Source organism: Mesoplodon mirus (assembly GCF_964341445.2).
Source record: "Mesoplodon mirus genome assembly, chromosome: 7".
In the NCBI taxonomy this organism is placed as follows: Eukaryota; Metazoa; Chordata; class Mammalia; order Artiodactyla; family Ziphiidae; genus Mesoplodon; species Mesoplodon mirus.
The window spans coordinates 66,682,340-66,701,664 of record NC_138983.1 but is presented as its reverse complement, the minus strand read 5'-3'; the positions used below and the strand labels follow the sequence as shown (position 1 = coordinate 66,701,664).

Here is a 19,325-nt window from a genome sequence, read left to right as displayed (position 1 = left end):
TACTCAAATTCCTACTTGATCAGCTGTGATAAATAGTGATATAACAATATATGCCAAGAGCCAAAAAACTATTTGATATAGAAACTTGGGACTCTAACCCATGGAAATGATCTAAAATCTAGAAACACAAGGTCCATAAGGGCGAGGGTTTTTGTCTGTTTTGTCACAGCTATATACTCACAGCCTAGAATATGCCTTGTACATAATAGGCTTTGTAAATATTTGTTGAAAATAAGTAAATGAATGAAAAGGTTTTCTTCATAAAAATTATTTATAATATTTAACAGATTTACCTAAATATGCTACAACAGGCTATTGTTTAAGTAAACTTGATCCATTTGCTCTTTGGATTTAACTATTTTAAGAAGCATACAGATGGCTTACAAGTTTGTAAAACCAGTTAAGATCTATCCTATAAGGTAGTTAGATCTGGAATGAAGGCTCATCATTCTCATTCTAAAGATGAGGGGATTGCAAGGCCACACAGTGACTTATTGACATTTTTAAGCTACCTAATACATACATGATAAAATTGCTTTGGGAGCAGTAAACATTATATATTGTCTGCTAAACAATTCCGTCATGTATTTGCAAATGACTTCCAGAGCTTTAGAAAAATAGAGGTGGAAACAATGCTAGTTCCCATACAAGAAAGCATGAGACCAACTAATGCCAGCAAGCAAGGGGGTAGGGCCAGAAATTCCAGCAGCAGTCATCCACCAATTTGGAAAACATTTATCAACTGGCCAGTGCCAAGCCTTCGTGAGGCCGTGGGAATACAGAGATGGCTGTAGCCCAGATTCCTGCCTCTTTGCAGAACCTTGTAGGCAAATAGGGTTTTAACATATCAGGGCTACATGGTGTGTGAAGAACTAGAATAAAGGGACGTACCAAGTGTCTGAGAGCTCAGAGGTGGGGTAGGGGGGCACAGATTCTAAACAGGATGAAAGTAAGACATGAGTAACAGGAAACACAGAGGACATGGCATGTGAAGTGCTGTGAGATGATAAACCTGGTATGATCCCTGGAATGACCCAGAAAGGATTTTAGGGGACCAAGTAGTCAATTTATGTCTGTCTCTCCCATACATCTGTCCCTGGAGCTACAAGAGATGCTCAATAGAGAAAATGGTACAGACTGCAGATGTTTTAATCCTTGCTCACTGCCATTTACTGGTTCTGTGCCTTTTGGCACATTTCTAATTCGCTCAGTGTTACCTTGCCTGTAACATGGAGACGACAATAGTGCCCACCTCATGGGATGGGTCTGAGACTGATGGGAAATTAATACATTTATTTATTCTTGTGACGAATATTTACTGAGCGCCTGCTGGTGGCAGATACTGCACCCAACACTGGTTGTGCAGTGGTGAAAGAGACAGACAGTCCCTGTTCTTGTGAAACTTACAGCCTGGAGTGAGAGAATGAAAATAAATGAAGTAACTAGACCCGTTAGTACCTGGAGGTGACAGTCGTGGTTTCCTCTATCTGCTCATTCCCTGAGGTGTAGAAACCTTGTCAAGGTACAATTTGAATCCCATTTTCGGTGAAGCTGTTGTGTGGAGTAGGTCACAAAGCCAGTCACTGAGCCCAGCCAAACAGCTAGCACCCACGTGGGACAGAATTTTGTTTTTATTTACTGGGTATCATGTATCCACTGACATTTTTCACTTTATGTTATAGCCTCCCAATCATATTACAGTGAAGATAGAAAGAGTTGAAGAAGTCTATCTCTCTCCTCATGTGGTAGAGGCAGACAGACAGCTGGTGAGTTATACCTAAGATGAGATGTCTGCCACATCTACAGAGGGATGGAGTTTGTGATTCACTGGACACAGAAAGGTAGAAAGGGCTCTAGGCTGCTGACTCAGAAGGAGGAGACATTGATTATGTCCAGGCACTGTGCTGGGCATTTTACATAAATTATCTCATCTGATACTCCAATCTTTATCATGCCTATTTTATAGATGCAAGAACTAAGGTTCAGAGAAATTAAGTGACTTCTTCACCCATTTGGTAGAGGCAAAATTTGAGCTCGCGTCTGCAAACTCCAAAACCCATGTTTTTCTCCAGACACCCACTGTACATTCTAAATAGAAAAGAGAAGCTAGAATTGTAAGAATAATGAGATACATGATCCTTTTGGAGGAGGAAGATCAGCCTAAAAATAGCGATGCTTTTTACTGTTATAATAAACTGTGTGACCACCACTGATACTGTCAAATTCTAAATGGCCACCTCTAGAAAGAGAGGAGCTAATATACACATATACCTGTGTGTGTTGTGTGTACACACTTAAAATCTAGAAGGAAATATACCCAAATGCTAATAATGATTATCTCTAGATTATAAGATGACTAATTTTATCTCTTCTTTATCCTCTGTATTTACCATTTTCTGTATTTTCCATCACAAAACAAGGGTGTGCTCTGTTGAGAGGAATGATGCTCAAGTCCTGATTAGGCATCTGGTCCCCAGACTCAGCGCTTGCCAGCTTGGAAGGAAACTACTTATTGTCCTTTCTGGTATCAGGCAACAGGGACCAGGGCTATGGCAGCCTGAGGACAGACATCCAGCCCAGGCACTCACATGCCACACTGCTTCTCATTTCAAATGATAAGCAGCAATTTTAAATGATTTTAAACATCAATTAAAAAAAGAAAACTAAGTGTTGAAGAAGAGGTCTTGATATTGATTTTTAAATATGTCCTTTTGATGGTTCCTTTAGGATCACAGCTCACAGAGGCATTTTACACCGAGTGAGTTCCTGAAGGGAAGGGGCCAGCATAGCATGTCATCCATCCCCTGGTTCATTCATTTGTTCGTTCATTCATTCATTCATTCATTCGAGAACACGTTTACTGTGCCTTCACTGGTCTCTATGCGCTTGTCAAAGTAGATACAATGAAACACTAAAATAGAGCAAGTTTTAAAATAGAGAAAAGATTGCTCTGTCATAGCATTTAGGTCTTTACCTAAATGCCATTTTTCTTGGCAACTCACCATAACCACCATTTTAAATTGCATCTATCCATCCCAGTTGCTTTATTTTTCCCATTACCCCTATTACCTACCACATGCATATTTTACTTATGTTGTATATTGTCTCTAATTCCCTTATACTAAATTATAAGCTCTAAATGTGTATTAAGTTCTGCATTTGGTTAGGTGCTTTTCCACTTTAAACTAGTTGAGGGCAGAAATGAAATATTGATCACTACAACCAAAAATTAAGTATTTTAAATGTAACAAATGTCTATTACTTATTTTTTCTCATATTAATTTTCTAAAACAAAATTTATTGTTGGAAAGTAATAAACATGAAACATGGTTTAAACTTCAAAAAAAAATAGAGGAAAGAGTACAGTGGTTTTCACACAAACCCTTTATCTTCACCCCTTGTCCACCTGTAAACTTTAAAACCGCCCAAAAGACAACTCAAAAGTTATTGTCTCAAAGAGACAGAAGACACAGAGATGGCCAACAGGCACATGACAAGATGCTCAACATCTCTAATTATTAGAGAAATGAAAATCAAAACTACAGTGAGGTATCACCTCACACCAGGCAGAATGGCCATCATGAAAAAGTCTACAAATAATAAATGCTGGAGAGGGTCTGGAGAAAAGGGAACCTTCCTACACTGTTGGTGGGAAGGTAAATTGCCGCAGTCACTATGGAGAACAGTATGCAGGTTCCTTAAAAAACTAAAATAGAGTTACCATATGATACAGTGATCCCACTCCTGGGCATATATCCAGAGAAAACTCTAATTCCAAAAGATACATGCACCCCAATGCTCACAGCAGCACTTTTTACAATAGCCAAGACATGGAAGCAAACTAAGTGTCCATCAACAGATGAATGGATAAAGAAGATGTGGGGTGCGTGTGTGTGTGTGCGTGTGTGTGTGTGTGTGTGTGTGTGTATACACATACACAATGAAATATTACTCAGCCATAAAAAATAATAAAATAATGCCATTTGCAGCAACATGGATGGACCTAGAGATTATCATACTAAGTGAAATAAGCCAGACAGAAAAAGACAAATATCATATGATATCACTTATATGTTGAATCTAAAAAAATGATACAAGTGAACTTATTTACAAAACAGAAACAGACTCACAGACATAGAAAACAAACTTATGGTTACCAAAGGGGAAGTGGGGGGAGGGATAAATTAGGAGTTTGGAATTAATAGATACACACTACTATATATAAACTAGATTAAAAACAAAGACCTACTGTATAGCACAGGGAACTATATTCAATATCTTGTAATAACCTATAATGGAAAAGAATCTGAAAAAGAATATATATATATCTGAATCACTTTGTTGTACACCTGAAACTAACACAACACTGTAAATCAACTATGCTTCAATTTAAAAAAAGTTATCATCTCTATAAATATCCTTTCTCTTCTCCCAGATCAGCTCCCACTCCTCACTTCCTACAAATGATTGCTTTCTTATTTGCACACATGCAGCAATTATAACACTTAGTATGCTGCAATAGAGTTCTTTCTATACAAGTCTCTTTATGTCACAGGTAGGAAATGATCGCATTTGGAGTCAACAGACAAGACCACTCCAATACCCAAGGAAATAAATATCTAGGCTCTCCTATAATCCATTTTGTACTCCACCAGTACACCTAGCGTGCCAGGGTTGCGAAATTCTACTGTACATCTTGACCTCCTAATTAGCACCATGGACCAGGCCTTAATTATTCATCTTGGTATGCTCAGCGCCTAGTATGTTGCCTTTCACATAGCTGGTAATTAGTGCTTTTATTAGATCATTCCAACTAATATTTATTGAGTGTCCACCATGTACCAGGCACAGTGCTAGTTGATAGGAATACACTAGTGAACAAAATAGGTACAGTTATGCCCTACAATTTGGTGTGGCAGAGCAATATTAAACAAATAATCCTACAAGCAAGTATATAAGTTGTAATAACCACCCTTAAGGAAAAGTAGGGTGCTATAAATGATATGGAAATATTTGAATAAACAAATAAATGAATGAACGAAAGCACTGTATGTTTTATATGGTAATATCCATTCACTAGAAAGGTGTACTCTACAGGAAAAGAAAGAGAATATTATGGGCTCTCTCAGGACGGATTAAGAATCCCATAAGACAATCTATGTGTTCATGCACCTATGATGCATACTGGGACCTCATTTGTGTTTTGTGGTCCTATCTCATGAATGACTCATTCTGAACTTACTTACAGGCAACTAAAAATCCTCAGATTCTTTTGTTGTTGTTTGTTTGTTTAACGTGCTGCCATAAATCCAAACCGCTCTTCTTGTACAGGTGCAATAGGTTATTTGGATCTAAGCAGGTAACTTTCTGTGTTCTTCCATTAGCTTTCATCTTGCTAGATTTGGTCTATCAGTTTGACCTGCCCAAATCCTGTCATGCCCAGCCCTGATATGGGAATATATGTTTCCCTTCATATCAGTGGGTGTGGCTACTCTGATGGAATGTCCATATTCAGGTTGTTGAAAAGAGTGCTGAGTGAAAATTTGGGGGAGGGCTGGGGGGCGGAAATCACCTTTGAAACACATATCAAAAATGTAAAAATGTCCATATCCTTTGCATTTGTAATTACACTTCTGGGAATATCTTCTAGCAAACTAATACCAAATAAGGAAAAAAACTTTATGCAAGAAACTTTTACTCCATTATTTATAGTAGTGAATAGTAGATTGAAAAATTCTAATATCTTATAAGGGTCACGATTAGCTTAGGTGAGTGTAAAAAGATGAAGTTTTCCTATAAAGTAAGAGAGAATTCCTAAGAACAGGCTTGCAATAGTTTATTTTTAGAAAAGTGTGTTGAAAACTCATTTAGCATCTCACGTGGCTCAGAACTCATTAGGAGCTAATAAATATTTATTGTTAGTGAAGAGATAATGGAAATAGTTTATAAACAGGTGATTAAGAATATGGAATAATTAGTTATTAAAAGACACTTGTTTGCATGGTATTGATAAGAAATCTTAGGCAAACATTCCTCTTTATAATGAACCTTTCTTCCTTTGACTGGCAGACTATTCCCTAAACTAGTTGATGCATGTAGCCCTTAAATTAAAAATAAAATAAAGTGATAGTGTTATAAACTAGCAGCTTGAATTTTAGTACAAGTACTGTGCTTAAAATTCTGTCAAACTGGAGGGCCTACTCTGTGAGGTGCACAGGGCAAGGTGCTGGGAATATAGCAGCAAACAAGACAGGCAAAAATCCCTGCCCCGTGGAGCTTACAGTTTAGTGGAAGGGGGGAGCTGACGCTCAAGTCAACAAGTAAAATAGATAGCACGTCAGATGGCAATAAAGGCAATGGAAAAAAATTAAGTGGTGGAGAGGGATAGGGAATTCAGCTCAGGGATAGAAGGTGGGGAATGAAGTTTCAAATAGGGTGATGGGGCACGCGCCCTGGGAAAGGGACTTCTGAGCAGAGACCTGAAGGAGGAGGGAGAAAGAGCTGGGCAGTTGGCTGGGCCACGAGCATTCCTGGGAGCAACTCGTTCTGAGCAATACAATTTTAAAGGATTGGTGGATTACTTCTGTACAGGCAGTCCAGCTGCTGCATTCCTTGTCACTTTCAATTAACCATGAGTACACCCTGCTAGCTCATCAGACTTCCGTGTCTCTCCCTTCTGGCAGCTGGGGACAGATACCCTAGTCTGTGCCAAAGCTGCCACGCTGGACCCGCAGCTGGAAGCAGAGAAGGCAGCCCCACCCCTTTCTCCTGGGCCTCTGCCGGGGTGGTGAGAGCTGTAACCCTTACCCTCCCAGTCCCAAGCAGCCCCAGTCCCTTCCCACTGAGTCTAAAGGGGCATTAAAGTTTGCTTTAAAGTTTCTTTTGTACCTGGTGAGTCTGTGCTCTCTGAGTAAGGGCTCTCATTTAGAAGCAAAATCACCCACTCTCAGAGTTACTTTTAGAATTAAGAATGTAATCTTCCACCAGATTTAAAGGGTATTAGAATTTTGTTGTTGATGTCAAGTCCTCAAGGCTGTCATATTTGGAGTGAGGGTGTTAACAAAGAAGTATATCTAAATATTTGTTAATTGCCATGCATATATATATATATATTTTTTTTTTTTTTTTTTTTTTTTTGCGGTATGCGGGCCTCTCACTGTTGTGGCCTCTCCCGTTGCGGAGCACAGGCTCCGGATGCGCAGGCCCAGCGGCCATGGCTCACGGGCCCAGCCGCTCCGCGGCATATGGGATCCTCCCAGACCGGGGCACGAACCCGTATCCCCTGCATCGGCAGGCGGACTCTCAACCACTGCGCCACCAGGGAGGCCCTGCGCCACCAGGGAGGCCCACCATGCATATATTTTTAAAATTTCATCAGTATTTGTAGCTTCTGATCATCTGCTCATGTTCCAACTGATGACTTGCTGACTTTTTGCCATCCCTGTTGATATAAGGCACAGTTACAAGGAGGATGCTGTAAGCTCCTTGAGGGCAGGACTATGTCTGTTTTTCTCAGACTTTGGAGATACTGGGCACCCAAGTGAAGTGTGCATTTAATGCACAGGGCAGGGCAGGGGTGGGGAGATGAGTGTGAGAAAATCACTGGCACAGAGTCCCTTCCCTCCCATTCCCCCACACTCCACCTCCATGGATGTTGGATTACTCTGGGCAATTTACTTAGCCCCTTGGAGACTCAGTTTCATCATCTGGAAAATGGGTGTAACAATCCTGACTTCCCAGGGTTGCTATGAGAACTAAGTAGGATAACGAATATAAAGCTCTTGACCTAGAGACTACTACCATAAAAAAGTCATAATACACACTCATTTTTTCACTTAGCATGTACATATTGAGAGGCAGTATACATGGTTGGGAGCAGGGATCTGGAGCCAGACTGCCCACGTTTGAATCCCAGCTTTATTGCTTAGAGCTGAATGGTCTTAAGAAAGTTACTGAATTGCTCTGTGCCACAATTTCCTCATCTGTGAAAAACAGAACAATAATGCTTATCTCATGGTGTTACTCTGAGGATTAAATCAGTTAAAAAATGTAAACCACTTAGAACAGTATCTGGCATATAAGCATTATTATTGTATGCTAGGCATTTTTCATGTATGTTTCCCACTTTGAGCCCTCTAGGGCTTAAACAACAGATATGTTGATGTGATGGTGGAGAAGTTCATGTTGGATGGGCTGGATCCACGTCTCATGTCAACACTGGTTCTCTAACTCGAGTGGGCATTGGATTTACCCTGAGGGCTTGCTGAAACACAGGTTGTGGGACCCCCACCCTCAAAGCTTCTGATTCAGAAGGTCTGGGTGAGGCTTGAGATTTTCTGTTTCAAACAAGTTCCCAGGGCTTCCCTGGTGGCGCAGTGGTTGAGAGTCCACCTGCCGATGCAGGGGACACGGGTTTGTGCCCCGTCTGGGAAGATCCCACATGCCGCGGAGTGGCTGGGCCTGTGAGCCATGGCCGCTGAGCCTGCGCGACCAGAGCCTGTGCTCCGCAACGGGAGAGGCCACGGCGTTGGGAGGCCCGCGTACCGCAAAAAAAAAACAAGTTCCCAGATGGTGCTGATGCTGCTGGTCCAGAGACCACACTCTGAGAACCACTGTGATGTAACAAGAAAGGATGTCAGAAGCTCTAAGAGAAGAAGGAAGGATGGATGCATAACGAGATAGGAGTTCTGGAACAATCCCAAATAGAACTGAGTTATGGGCACTAGTAGAAAGAATAATTTGTTCATTTATTCATTCAACAAACATTTACCTACTGCCCACTGTGAGCAGGGCCCTGTATTCACCAACTGGTTGCAAGGACCAAGATTTAGCCAAGCAGAGACAACAGCAAGCTGGAGAGGACTATCAGTTTACTGAATTAAAACGGCATCAAAGAAAGAAGCCATGTCCCCACTGGCCTAACTCAGGCATCATTTTGTGTGTGTGTGTTTATCAGAATATACATAAAATTTACCATTTTAACCATTTTTAAGTGTACAGTTCATGGCATTAAGTACATTCATATGTTGAACAGGCATCACCACCGCCTATCTCCAGAACTTTTTTCATCTTCCCAAACTGAAACTCCGCATCTGTTCAATAATTCCCTATTTCCCCCTGCTCCACATCCCCTGTACTTTCTGTCTCTATGAATTTGACGGCATAGCTCATATAAGTGACATCAGACAATATTTGTCATTTTGTGCTTACTTATTTCACTTAGCATAATGTCTTCAAGGGTCACCCATGTGATAACATGTGTCAGAATTTCCTTCCTTCTTAAAGGTGAATAATATTCCACTGCATGTATACATCACATTTTGTTTATCCATTCATCCATCAGTAGACATTTGGGTTGTTTCTGCCTTTCAGCTCTTGTAAATAATGCTGCTATGAACACGGCTGTACACTATCTGTTCAAGTCCCTCCTTTCAACTCTTCTGCGTATATACATCTAAGCATCATTTTAAAGCAGATAAATTTTGTTTGGGTGAATATTAAGATCACATTTCCCATCTCCCACCCCCCACTTTTCCCTTCTTAGAACTTTATCCCTCCTGACACTCAGGTACCCAGATCTCTCAGCTGCCCCAACCTTATAAATCATTCACACCTCCAGGTAAATTAGAACAACAAGAACAAGAGGAATATATTTTAGTGCTTTATGGGCTGAATGTATGCATGAATCTTCCTTTCCCTATAATGACAATCTTGCTGATGCACTGTCCAAACACACCTGGCCAGGAGCTTGTTCTGTACTATGGGGAAGACATTTAGTCACTGGAATCAGGCACCTGAGAGAGAACACCTTACTATTTACTATTAAATCACTTTAGGTAAGTGATTTAATCTCTCTAGCTTCAATTTCCTGATCTATAAAATAGGGATAATAGTTCCTATCTACTTGGTTGCTGTGAGAATCAAACTAAGATAAGGTAAACTAATTAAATTAAGATAAACCAAGATAAGGTAAAGCACTTAACCAAGTGCCTGGCATATGGTAAGTACCCAACAAATATTGGTTGTATCTGGGTAACTCCTTCAGATACACGCCAAGGAAGTTCCTGACATCTAGGTCCATAGAAGGACATTACAATGAGCATGGAATTAACAGTTCCACTAGGCCAGAAGTCCAGAATCTTAAACGCTGGACATTTTTTTAATTTATTTGTTTTATTTTTTGTGGTACGCGGGCCTCTCACTGTTGTGGCCTCTCCCGTTGCGGAGCACAGGCTCCAGACGCACAGGCTCAGCAGCCATGGCTCACGGGCCTAGCCAAACCGTGGCATGTGGGATCTTCCCGGACCGGGGCACAAACCCATGTCCCCTGCATTGGCAGGTGGACTCTCAACCACTGCGCCACCAGGGAAGCCCTGGACATTTTTTTTTAAATCACATGATTCAAAATTACAACCTGCCCACAAGGGGTTAAAGATATCTTTGGATGGGGAAGATATCTTGGGTGCTCTGTGGAACCCACAAATTGTACCAGAATCCCCAGCAGCCAGCCATGGGTGTAAGTATTCTTCCTGAGTTTCTTTTTTTCTTCTGAGTTTGCAAATGCCAGATAAAAATGGATTCCAGAACAATGGAAATTTGAGATGAGAAATGGTTACAGCAGATTTGGCCGCGCCTCCTCCTAGGATCGCCCCAGTCATTTTGGGACATGTTCTGACAACTTGCTGGCCTCTTTCTAAACCTCTGAGAGGGGGTGATGTTCCTGCCACTTCCCCTGGAAGAATATTCCACGGTGAAATATGACTCACTGGCAGGGTCCTTGTCTTTGAGATTCCCTTTCTTCTCCTGACCCACTTTCGTCTTGCTGTGCCCTTTTGTACAAAGTCAAACGAGGCCTCCCCTGGAAGAGGCTGCTCTGCAAGGACTGACAGTTAAAGACCATTACCACCTCTTCAACTCGGCCCCGTTCATTTAGCCAAGCAAAGCATGTTTAGTTCTTTTAATCTTCCCTCATAAATCAATCTCTTCGTTCCCTTAATAGTCCTTCTCCTGTGCTTTGAACTCCCTCCAGTCTGGCCAGCCTAAGCTCTTGTTCCGTTTACACTTGAAAATTGCCAGTCAATTGAGAAATGGCTGCACAGGAAAAACATCCGTGCCTCGGCAGGGTTCTGGGAGCTCCCACCACACTGGACTGTCTGCTGCCCAAGGTACTGTGAGCCCCAGAAGAGCCCTGCCTGGTGGCCGAGCCCCAAGGCCTTAAGGTAGACGCGAGGCATTTGCTGCCTACTCCCTTATAGGTCTTTCCATGGACCTGGTCCACCCCGCCAATGGTCAAGGATATTGCATGAGAAGCCCCCTCAGATACCTGCCCCATTCCTTACCCTCAGCCTCCTCGATCCGGCCCACCTTTCACTTGGCATCTACCTACTAGAGCGACAGGGGTCCCTGGAAAAGCCCAGAAGGGGTCTTACCTGGAAGGTCCCGGCATGGTCTTCCTCCTTATCACCCTCTCTGTTCTCTTTGAGGGCGATCAATGTGAATCCTCTGAAGTAAGAGGGAGGCGCAGCTGAAAGTGTCACTGCAGAGACAGAAGAAAGCAGATGATAAGCATAAGAATCAGCTGCCTTCCATTCGTCAAACGGATAAACATTGAGTTCCCCATTAACATCCCAGACCTGTGGGTAGCAGGGGCAGCTGTCAGTGGGAAAGTCTTATTCTGTAGAGTAGTGAAATTTCACTCCCTCCACCTAGCCCCCTCTCACATTTCAGAACCTGCTAAACGTCTGAACTACAATCTCACTTGGGAATTCTTTTTGCTGTGGCCTCTCCCATTGCGGAGCACAGGCTCCGGACACGCAGGCCCAGCGGCCATGGCTCACGGGCCCAGCCGCTCCGCGGCATGTGGGATCTTCCCAGACCGGGGCACAAACCCGTGTCCCCTGCATCGGCAGGCAGACTCTCAACCACTGTGCCACCAGGGAAGCCCTCACTTAGGAATTCTTGAATCAACCAAGGTTGAGGTGAGCTCTCTCTCAGTAACCACAATTTGACAAAAATAGTCCCTGGTCAGCAACTCTAGTCTTGACAGTTATCTAATGTTACACTTCCATAGATCAGCCCAGGAGAGATCCAGCTGCTTGCAGCACAAACTCCTGTAGGATGTGGCAAAACACATTTCCTATTTCTTGTGGGTACTCAGCTAGAACACATTCCCAGCCTCCCTTGCAGTTTGGTCTGCTGGTGCCCCAGTCCTACTAGTAGAAAGTGTGAACAGACATGATGCATGCCACTTCCTGCCTGGCCCATCCAGACTTTCTACATGATTCTCCATTCTTCCTCTCCCATCTCTGCCTGCTGAATGCAGGAGATCCAGCAGAGGACTCTGATGCCCCAGGAGAAGGATGGTAGAGCCACAAGATGTAAGGAACCTGGGTTTCTGAATAACCACACAGATAATCACTCATGGACCAGAAACATCCACATTATACTTGGCATAAACTGGAAATAAACTTATATTGTGGGGGATTGTTTGTTACAGCAGTTGGAATTATGAACCTACTTTAAACTCTTCCTTCCCACATTGACCCAGAGAACTAGGTATTCATTGAAACCTAGCTCAGGGATCTTAGCAATGATGTTTGCCCCTCCCTTTGTATCTACAATCTCCCGAGATGGAAATCCTTTATTGCAATTTTTGCACTGGATTGCAATTCTATTTTTACCACCCTTCTCCACTGGACTGTGAGTTAATGCTGGAGAGGAACTGGGTTTTCATTTGCTTTGTATCCGTATCACCTAGCACAGAGCCTGGCATCTAAGAGATGCTCCATTCAAGCTTCTTGAAATTGATGTAAATTGAGGTCTAAATTACTGCCTACATTAAAATGCTAAGATTCTTTAAACATAAAATTATAGACTATTAGTGCTATCCTAAGAATCCTCCATTCCAAGCCCTCTAATTTCACAGATAGGACACAAAGACACAGAAATGTCAACAGACACGCTGAAGGTAGTAAGACCACCCAGAGGTGGGCTTTGGGTCTGGCCCCCTCCCCAGTTTAACACTCTACTCATTGCTCTACATACTGAGGATAAATAGGAATATCTATAGTGTGTGTATTCCGTAAGTGTTGACTAAGTTTTCAAAATTTAAAAATCAATTCATTGAACCTATAGTATTTATGTGATTCTGATAAGCAACCCCCTGTTGAGGAGGGGCATTTAGTCTTCTAGTTTCAGTCCTGAAAAGGAAACATTCCAAAAGTCCAAAAATTAAAACCACCATCTAGGAAAGTTCAGCAATGGTCCGTGAGCCACCAACGCAATGACATCTCAGAGAAGCACTTGGAGACACAAAGACTGCACGTCTCATGCTGTGGTTGGTCAGTTCATCCCACAAAAGTGAAGGTGCATTCTGATTGGTGGCTACTGATGTCTATAAAAGGTCAGATGGAAAGTAAGGAAGAAAGGATGAGAAAAAAGCACACAAAGAAGTAAAGAAGAGTAAGAAAGGTGGTTGCACAGCAGTGGCAGGCAGAAAATGATGCTTATGATGTCAGGAGAAAGAACTGAGATCTCTGAGGGATAGACAGACAGCCCCACAGCCGTCTGAGGTTACCTAGGGTGGGGTGGGAGGGCTTTCAAGGCTATTCTACACAATTCTGGAGGAAGGGGAGCAGAGAACAAGAAGCAGACAGTAAAGGTGCTCTGGCCAGATCACCTCAAATTCCTCTGTACCATTGTAATGTGACCCTGGTGCTGATGTGCCTTTGCTTCCAGAGGCCAGCACCTGCAACTCGGCCCTGGTCACTGGAGTCTGCTCTGCCTAATATGAAAGGCCCAGCTACCTTGCATCAGGTGATGACAATTCTGAGGGGTACCTGACACCTCGAAATGGCCCTGCAGAATCAGAGCTCACTGGGGTCATGGGCTGGCAAGGCTTCTTCCTCCTCATCCCAGTTCCCCAATCCCTTATTGGCCTCCCCTGGGAGCACTTCCTTAATAAGTCAATGGCACCCAAATCCTCACCTGAGGGTTTGTTATGGGGTTAAATTGTGTCCTCCCAAAATATATGTTAAAATCCTAACCCCAGGTTCCTGGAAATGTGACCTTATTTGGAAATAGGGTCTTTGCAGATGTAATTAGCTAAGATGAGATCATATTGGGTTAAGGTAATCCTAAGTCCAAGATGGCCAGTGTCCTTAGAAGAAGAGACATGGAGACACACAGGGAAGAATGCCAGGTGATGACAGAGGCAGAGATTGGAGTGAAGCATCTGCAGGCCAATGAACAGCAAGGATTGTCACCAGAGGCTGGGAGAGGCATGGAGGAAACTCCCTAGGAGCCTCCAGAAGGAACCAACTCTGATGACATTTTGATTTCAGATTTTTAGCCTCTAGAACTGTGAGCAAATACATTTCTGTTGTTTTAAGCCACCGGTTTGTGGTTCTATACATGGGAGCCCTAGGAAATGAATAATATCTGCTTCTGGGGAACCCAGCGTAAGTCAGACAGTCAATTTCTGCTGCACAATCACTGCCTTCAGGCTACAGCTCAAACCCCATAGACTGATAGGCCCACAGACTCTGCCTTTCTGGAGAGCTTCATCAGCCACATTTCCATTCCCTGCCACACTGCATTTCAGTCCTGGGACTCGCTCACTGGCAGTTTCCTGAAAAGCCGTATCATTTCACTCTAGAGTATTATTTCTTTCCATATGCTATTCATACGCTTGGAATGTTCTACCTCCTCCATTCCTAGCAAACTACTTTAGAAATCAGCTAAATTTTCACCTTTTCTGTGATGTTTCCTCTGACTTCCCCATCAAGACCTGGGTGCTTTTTTTCCCTGGACTTTGTTAAGATTAAAAATACCTATACAATGGGCCTAATAACAGCATTTACCTCAAAGTATCAGTGTAAGACATAAATAATTAATGCACTAAAGTCCTTAAAATCATGGTTGGCAGATAATAGGCACTTATTAAATATTAGCTCTTATTATTATCAGTGATGAGATGATCACATTAAATATTTTGTGTGTAAGTTTTTGTTTACCTATTTGCGAGTCCTTCAAAGGCAAGAACCACATCTTAGCTCAGCACAGTGATTAGCACAGAGTTGATATGTAATTACATTTACTGAATCGTGTTCATGGACTGTTAGACTCAGGGTTGCAAAGATGTCAATTCTTCTCAAACTGATTTATAGATTTAGTGCAACTTACATTAAATTCACAGCATGATTTCTGTGATATTGACAAGCCGATTCTAAAATTTATGTGAAAATGCAAAGGGCCAAGAATACCTAAGGCAATCTGGAAAAAGAAGGGCAAGGTTGGATGGCTTCTATTCCCAGATATCGAGACCTATGCAGCTATAGAAATTAAGCCAGTGTACCATAACAAGGAAAGAAAAATAGGCCTGAATAGTTTGAGGTCCAGATAAAGTTCCACAAATATATGTGAACTTGATTTATCATTAAGGATATACTGCAGAGCAGTGGGGGAAAGAAGATATTTTCAATGACAACTAGGAAAACCGTGTAAAAAAGGTGAATCTTGGTCTTTGCCTCACATCTTTCACAAAATAAATTCCTCCTGGATTGTAGAGCTAAATGTGAAAAGTAAAACAATAAGGTTTTAGAAAAGTAGCATAAGATAAAATACGAATGACCTTGGAGTAGGAAAGAGTTTTTAAACAGGACATAAAAAAAAAATACTGACAAGAAGATGTGTAAATGGAATGGTATCAAAATTTTGCTTATCAAAAGACACTGCTAAGAAAAAGTAAGCCATGGTGTGGAAGGAGGTATTTGCAATCCATTTAACCAGAAATGGACTTTTATCCAAAATATATAAATTGACTTTTACCCAAAATATATAAAGAACTCTCTAAGACCAATAAGGAAAAGATAGAGAACCCAAAGTAAAAAAAAATAGGGAAATCACATGAACTAATACTTCACAGAAGAAGGTGCCCAAATGGCCAATAAAGATACGAAAAGGCACTGAACCTCATTTGTCAACAGGGAAATAAGAATTAAATCCACAATAAAATACTACTGCATTTCCACTAGATTGACTAACCTTAAAAGGGTTCACATTATCAAATGTTGTTAACTCCAGTTAACTCTCACACACTATTGATCAACTGAATATGAGCAATTTTCCCTGGAAAACTCTTTAGCAGCATTTACTGAAGCTGAGCTTATACATATCCTATGACCCAGTGCTGCCACCCCTAAATCAACCGAAATGCAGACATATGTGCATCAAATGACACCTATCAGATGTTCATAGTAACATTATTTGTTTCCAACTGGAAACACTCAAATGTCCATCAGCAGCCATGGATATATAAATTGTGGCCAGTCACAGAATTGAATGCCTCAGTGTAATGAAAATGAACAAATTACTGCTACTTACAACAACATGGGTAAATCTCACAAACATAATCTTGAGTGAAAGAAGACAGACACAAAAGAATACAAAAAGTATGAGGACATTTATATAAAGTTCAAAACCAGGCAAAGTAATCTATGATCCTAGAGGTCAGGTCAGTGCTTACAAGTGTGGGAAAGGGGAGGCAGTGCTGATTTGGGAGGGAACAGGGGTGCTTCTGGAGTTCGGGCCATGTTCTATTTCTTGATCTGGGTGCCAGTTGCATGAGTGTATTCAACAAGTGATAATTCACCAAGATGCATGATTTGTGAACTTTTCTGTACGTAAGCTTTGTTTTGATAAGAATATTATTAAACAATGTTTCCGAATGGTAAGTATGCATCTTTTTGTATATCTGTGCAGAGCACCTAAAGGGCTACCCATAAACTCGGCTTCCTGGAATGATGCGTTCCTGTAAGTTCTAGAAAACTAAAGTTCTACTCGACCTTATTAAATACAACGCAGAAGATGGAGGCTCTGGGGGCTGAACTTGTGTGGTGTTTCAAGCCATCATTATCAGTGCTGATGACTGTGTTACACAGTATAATTTGAAGGAAGAGAGGAGACCCTATCTCTCTAGAGAAGCCCATTATACGACTCTCTCCTGAAAGGAACAAATGTGCAGCGTGTTCTGAGTCCCAGTAATGACTGAAGATGACTACTTGGCAATAAATAGTAGAATCTTCTCTCTAATGACTCCTCCCAAGTGCCTCCCAAAAGAGGCCATTAAGAGACCCAGGAAATTCAAGAAAAAAGCTTACGAAGGATTAAAATAAAAATTTAAAAAGGTCCATTTGGAGCCATCCTGTGAGCACATACAGGGAACTTGTTAAAAGCAAAGATTTCAGATTAGAATCCCAGAGCCACCACTTATTAACTGTGTGACCTCTGGTGAGTTATTTGACCTCCCCGTTTCCTCATTTTTTAAAAAATGAGGTTCACGATATTACCTTTCTATAGGAATGTAGAGATGACTAAATAAACATTTACCACAGTGCCTGGCACATATAAAGGATCCAAAATTGTAAAGGATGATGATGGTGGTGCTGGTGATGTTGAGGATGAAGACGGTGATCAAAATGATGATGATGATGATGCTAAAGATCATGATGCTTAGCAAGCTCATTAACAGACAATGAGTTTCAAAAAGCTGGCCCATGGGGACAATGTTTGAACCTCCAGAGAAAAACTCTAGTAGGTGCCAATGTAGGACCACTGATGGGACTGCAGCAGAGATCACTGTCTTTGGGGATGATGGTCACAGGGCCAGGTTATGGGGAGATTTGGTTAAGTCCTTATAATGAACTGAGTATTCTTGCAGTGGCTCATACCATAGACAGTGAGCCCTGTGAGGGTCTCTCAGCCCCTCCCACCCCCACATGATATAGCTTTTCAACACGCCTTTCTTCTTCTTGAATACCTCTCACCAGTCTTAATTAAATATTTATTTGTGAATTATTTGTTAATTGCTGGTCTCCCCTAATCACTTGTAGGCTCTGTGAGAGCAGAGACCAAGTCTGTCTTGAACTACGTCTCTGGAGACACAGAGAGAAAAGACCCAGCCTCTGCCTTCTGGGAGCACACAGCCTAACAGCTGGGAGAAAAGGACACATCGGCAGATATTTTTATAACATAAAACGGGTGTTATGGAGGTATGAATGAAGTGCTCTAGGGTCCCAGAGGAGAGAACATCTGAGTCTACTGGGGGAGTTAAAGGAGACTTCAAGGAGGAGGTGGCATTTGAGCTGCAAATTGAATGAGGTATAGGAGTTTGTCCAGTGGACAAGAGGAACAATACCATCTCAGGCAGAGGGAAAAGCATGGTGGGCCAGTCTTGGCCTTGGAAACCAGAAGTAATTCTGTATTTCATTAGTTGCAAGCTGGGAGAGAAGTATAAGAGGCTAGGGGAGGAAGGTGAGAAGCAGGGAGATAGCAGGGCTTTAAAGACTTTTGGCTAAGAAGTGCAGATACCACCCTGGAGGTGATGAGGAGGCACTGAAGGGTTTGAGTTGGGGAATGTCGTATTCAGATTTGTGTTTTAGGAAGATCAGGCTAGAAGTTGTGTGAATATTGGATTACAGCCTTTCCCTAAAAACCAGCTCAGTGGCAAGGGCCTCTCTGGTCTGTCTGTATGAGGACTGATGTTTCACACAGGAGCCTGACCTCCAATCTCCACCAAAGGTGGAGTTCTCCCCTGCTTATTATAGGAAAACACGAGTCCCATCTATTTCCCAAGTAACTTTCTGAGCCCTTCAAATGCTGGTTTGTCAACCATCTAACATAAACTCCAGTGCCTCTGCTATGCCTATTGCCATCACTGGATCTTGTCTAGGGCCATCACCCTCCCCACTCTACCTCTGGGTTTCAGACCCCTCCAGCCCCAGCCTCAATGAGAAGGTCCTGAACCAGATCCCAGTTCCATTACAAGGCCAGCCCCTGCCATCCACCTGCTATATGTTACTGAGATGCCCAGTCTTCCCACCCCACACATCAACCACAATGAACTTGAGTTTCTGCCTTAACTTGTAACATGGGATTAGTTATAAGGACTGCTGGAGCATTACATAAGTCATGGTGGTCCCCTCCCAACTCTGCTCAACTTGTGGAACTCTGGGCAGCTGCAACTCATTTGCATACCTTACTTAGAAATTGGCAATTCAGCCCACCCAGCCAGGAGCAGGCAGGAGAAGATGCTGGTGACAGGCTGGCAGATAGGAAGGCAGGGCTAAAAGTCCAAGGGTGAGCAAGTGCATGTGGTGAGGCTGGATTATGCTGTTTGCTTGGATGACCTTCCTCAGTGAAGGCTCCCAGCATTCCCCAGAAGAGATGAAATACCTCTCATTCCAGATTAAAGATCATGCATATTTAAAGTTGTAAGGGTTGTAGCTATAGATGTACAATGGATGTAGCTAACAGACCTGCGTTCA

At 42.3% G+C, this 19,325-nt stretch overlaps 1 protein-coding gene across 1 annotated transcript in view; it reads right to left on the bottom strand.

The window, feature by feature from the left end:
• The window catches only part of SPON1 (spondin 1), a gene marked incomplete at its 3' end in the record, with an annotated part of 275,229 nt that overhangs the window by 244,167 nt on the left and 11,737 nt on the right, over positions 1-19,325 (bottom strand). Inside the window, exon 2 of the mRNA XM_082627909.1 lies at positions 11,430-11,536. Within this exon, the coding sequence (XP_082484035.1) occupies positions 11,430-11,536 (107 nt within the window). The remainder of the gene's footprint in view (positions 1-11,429; positions 11,537-19,325) is intronic.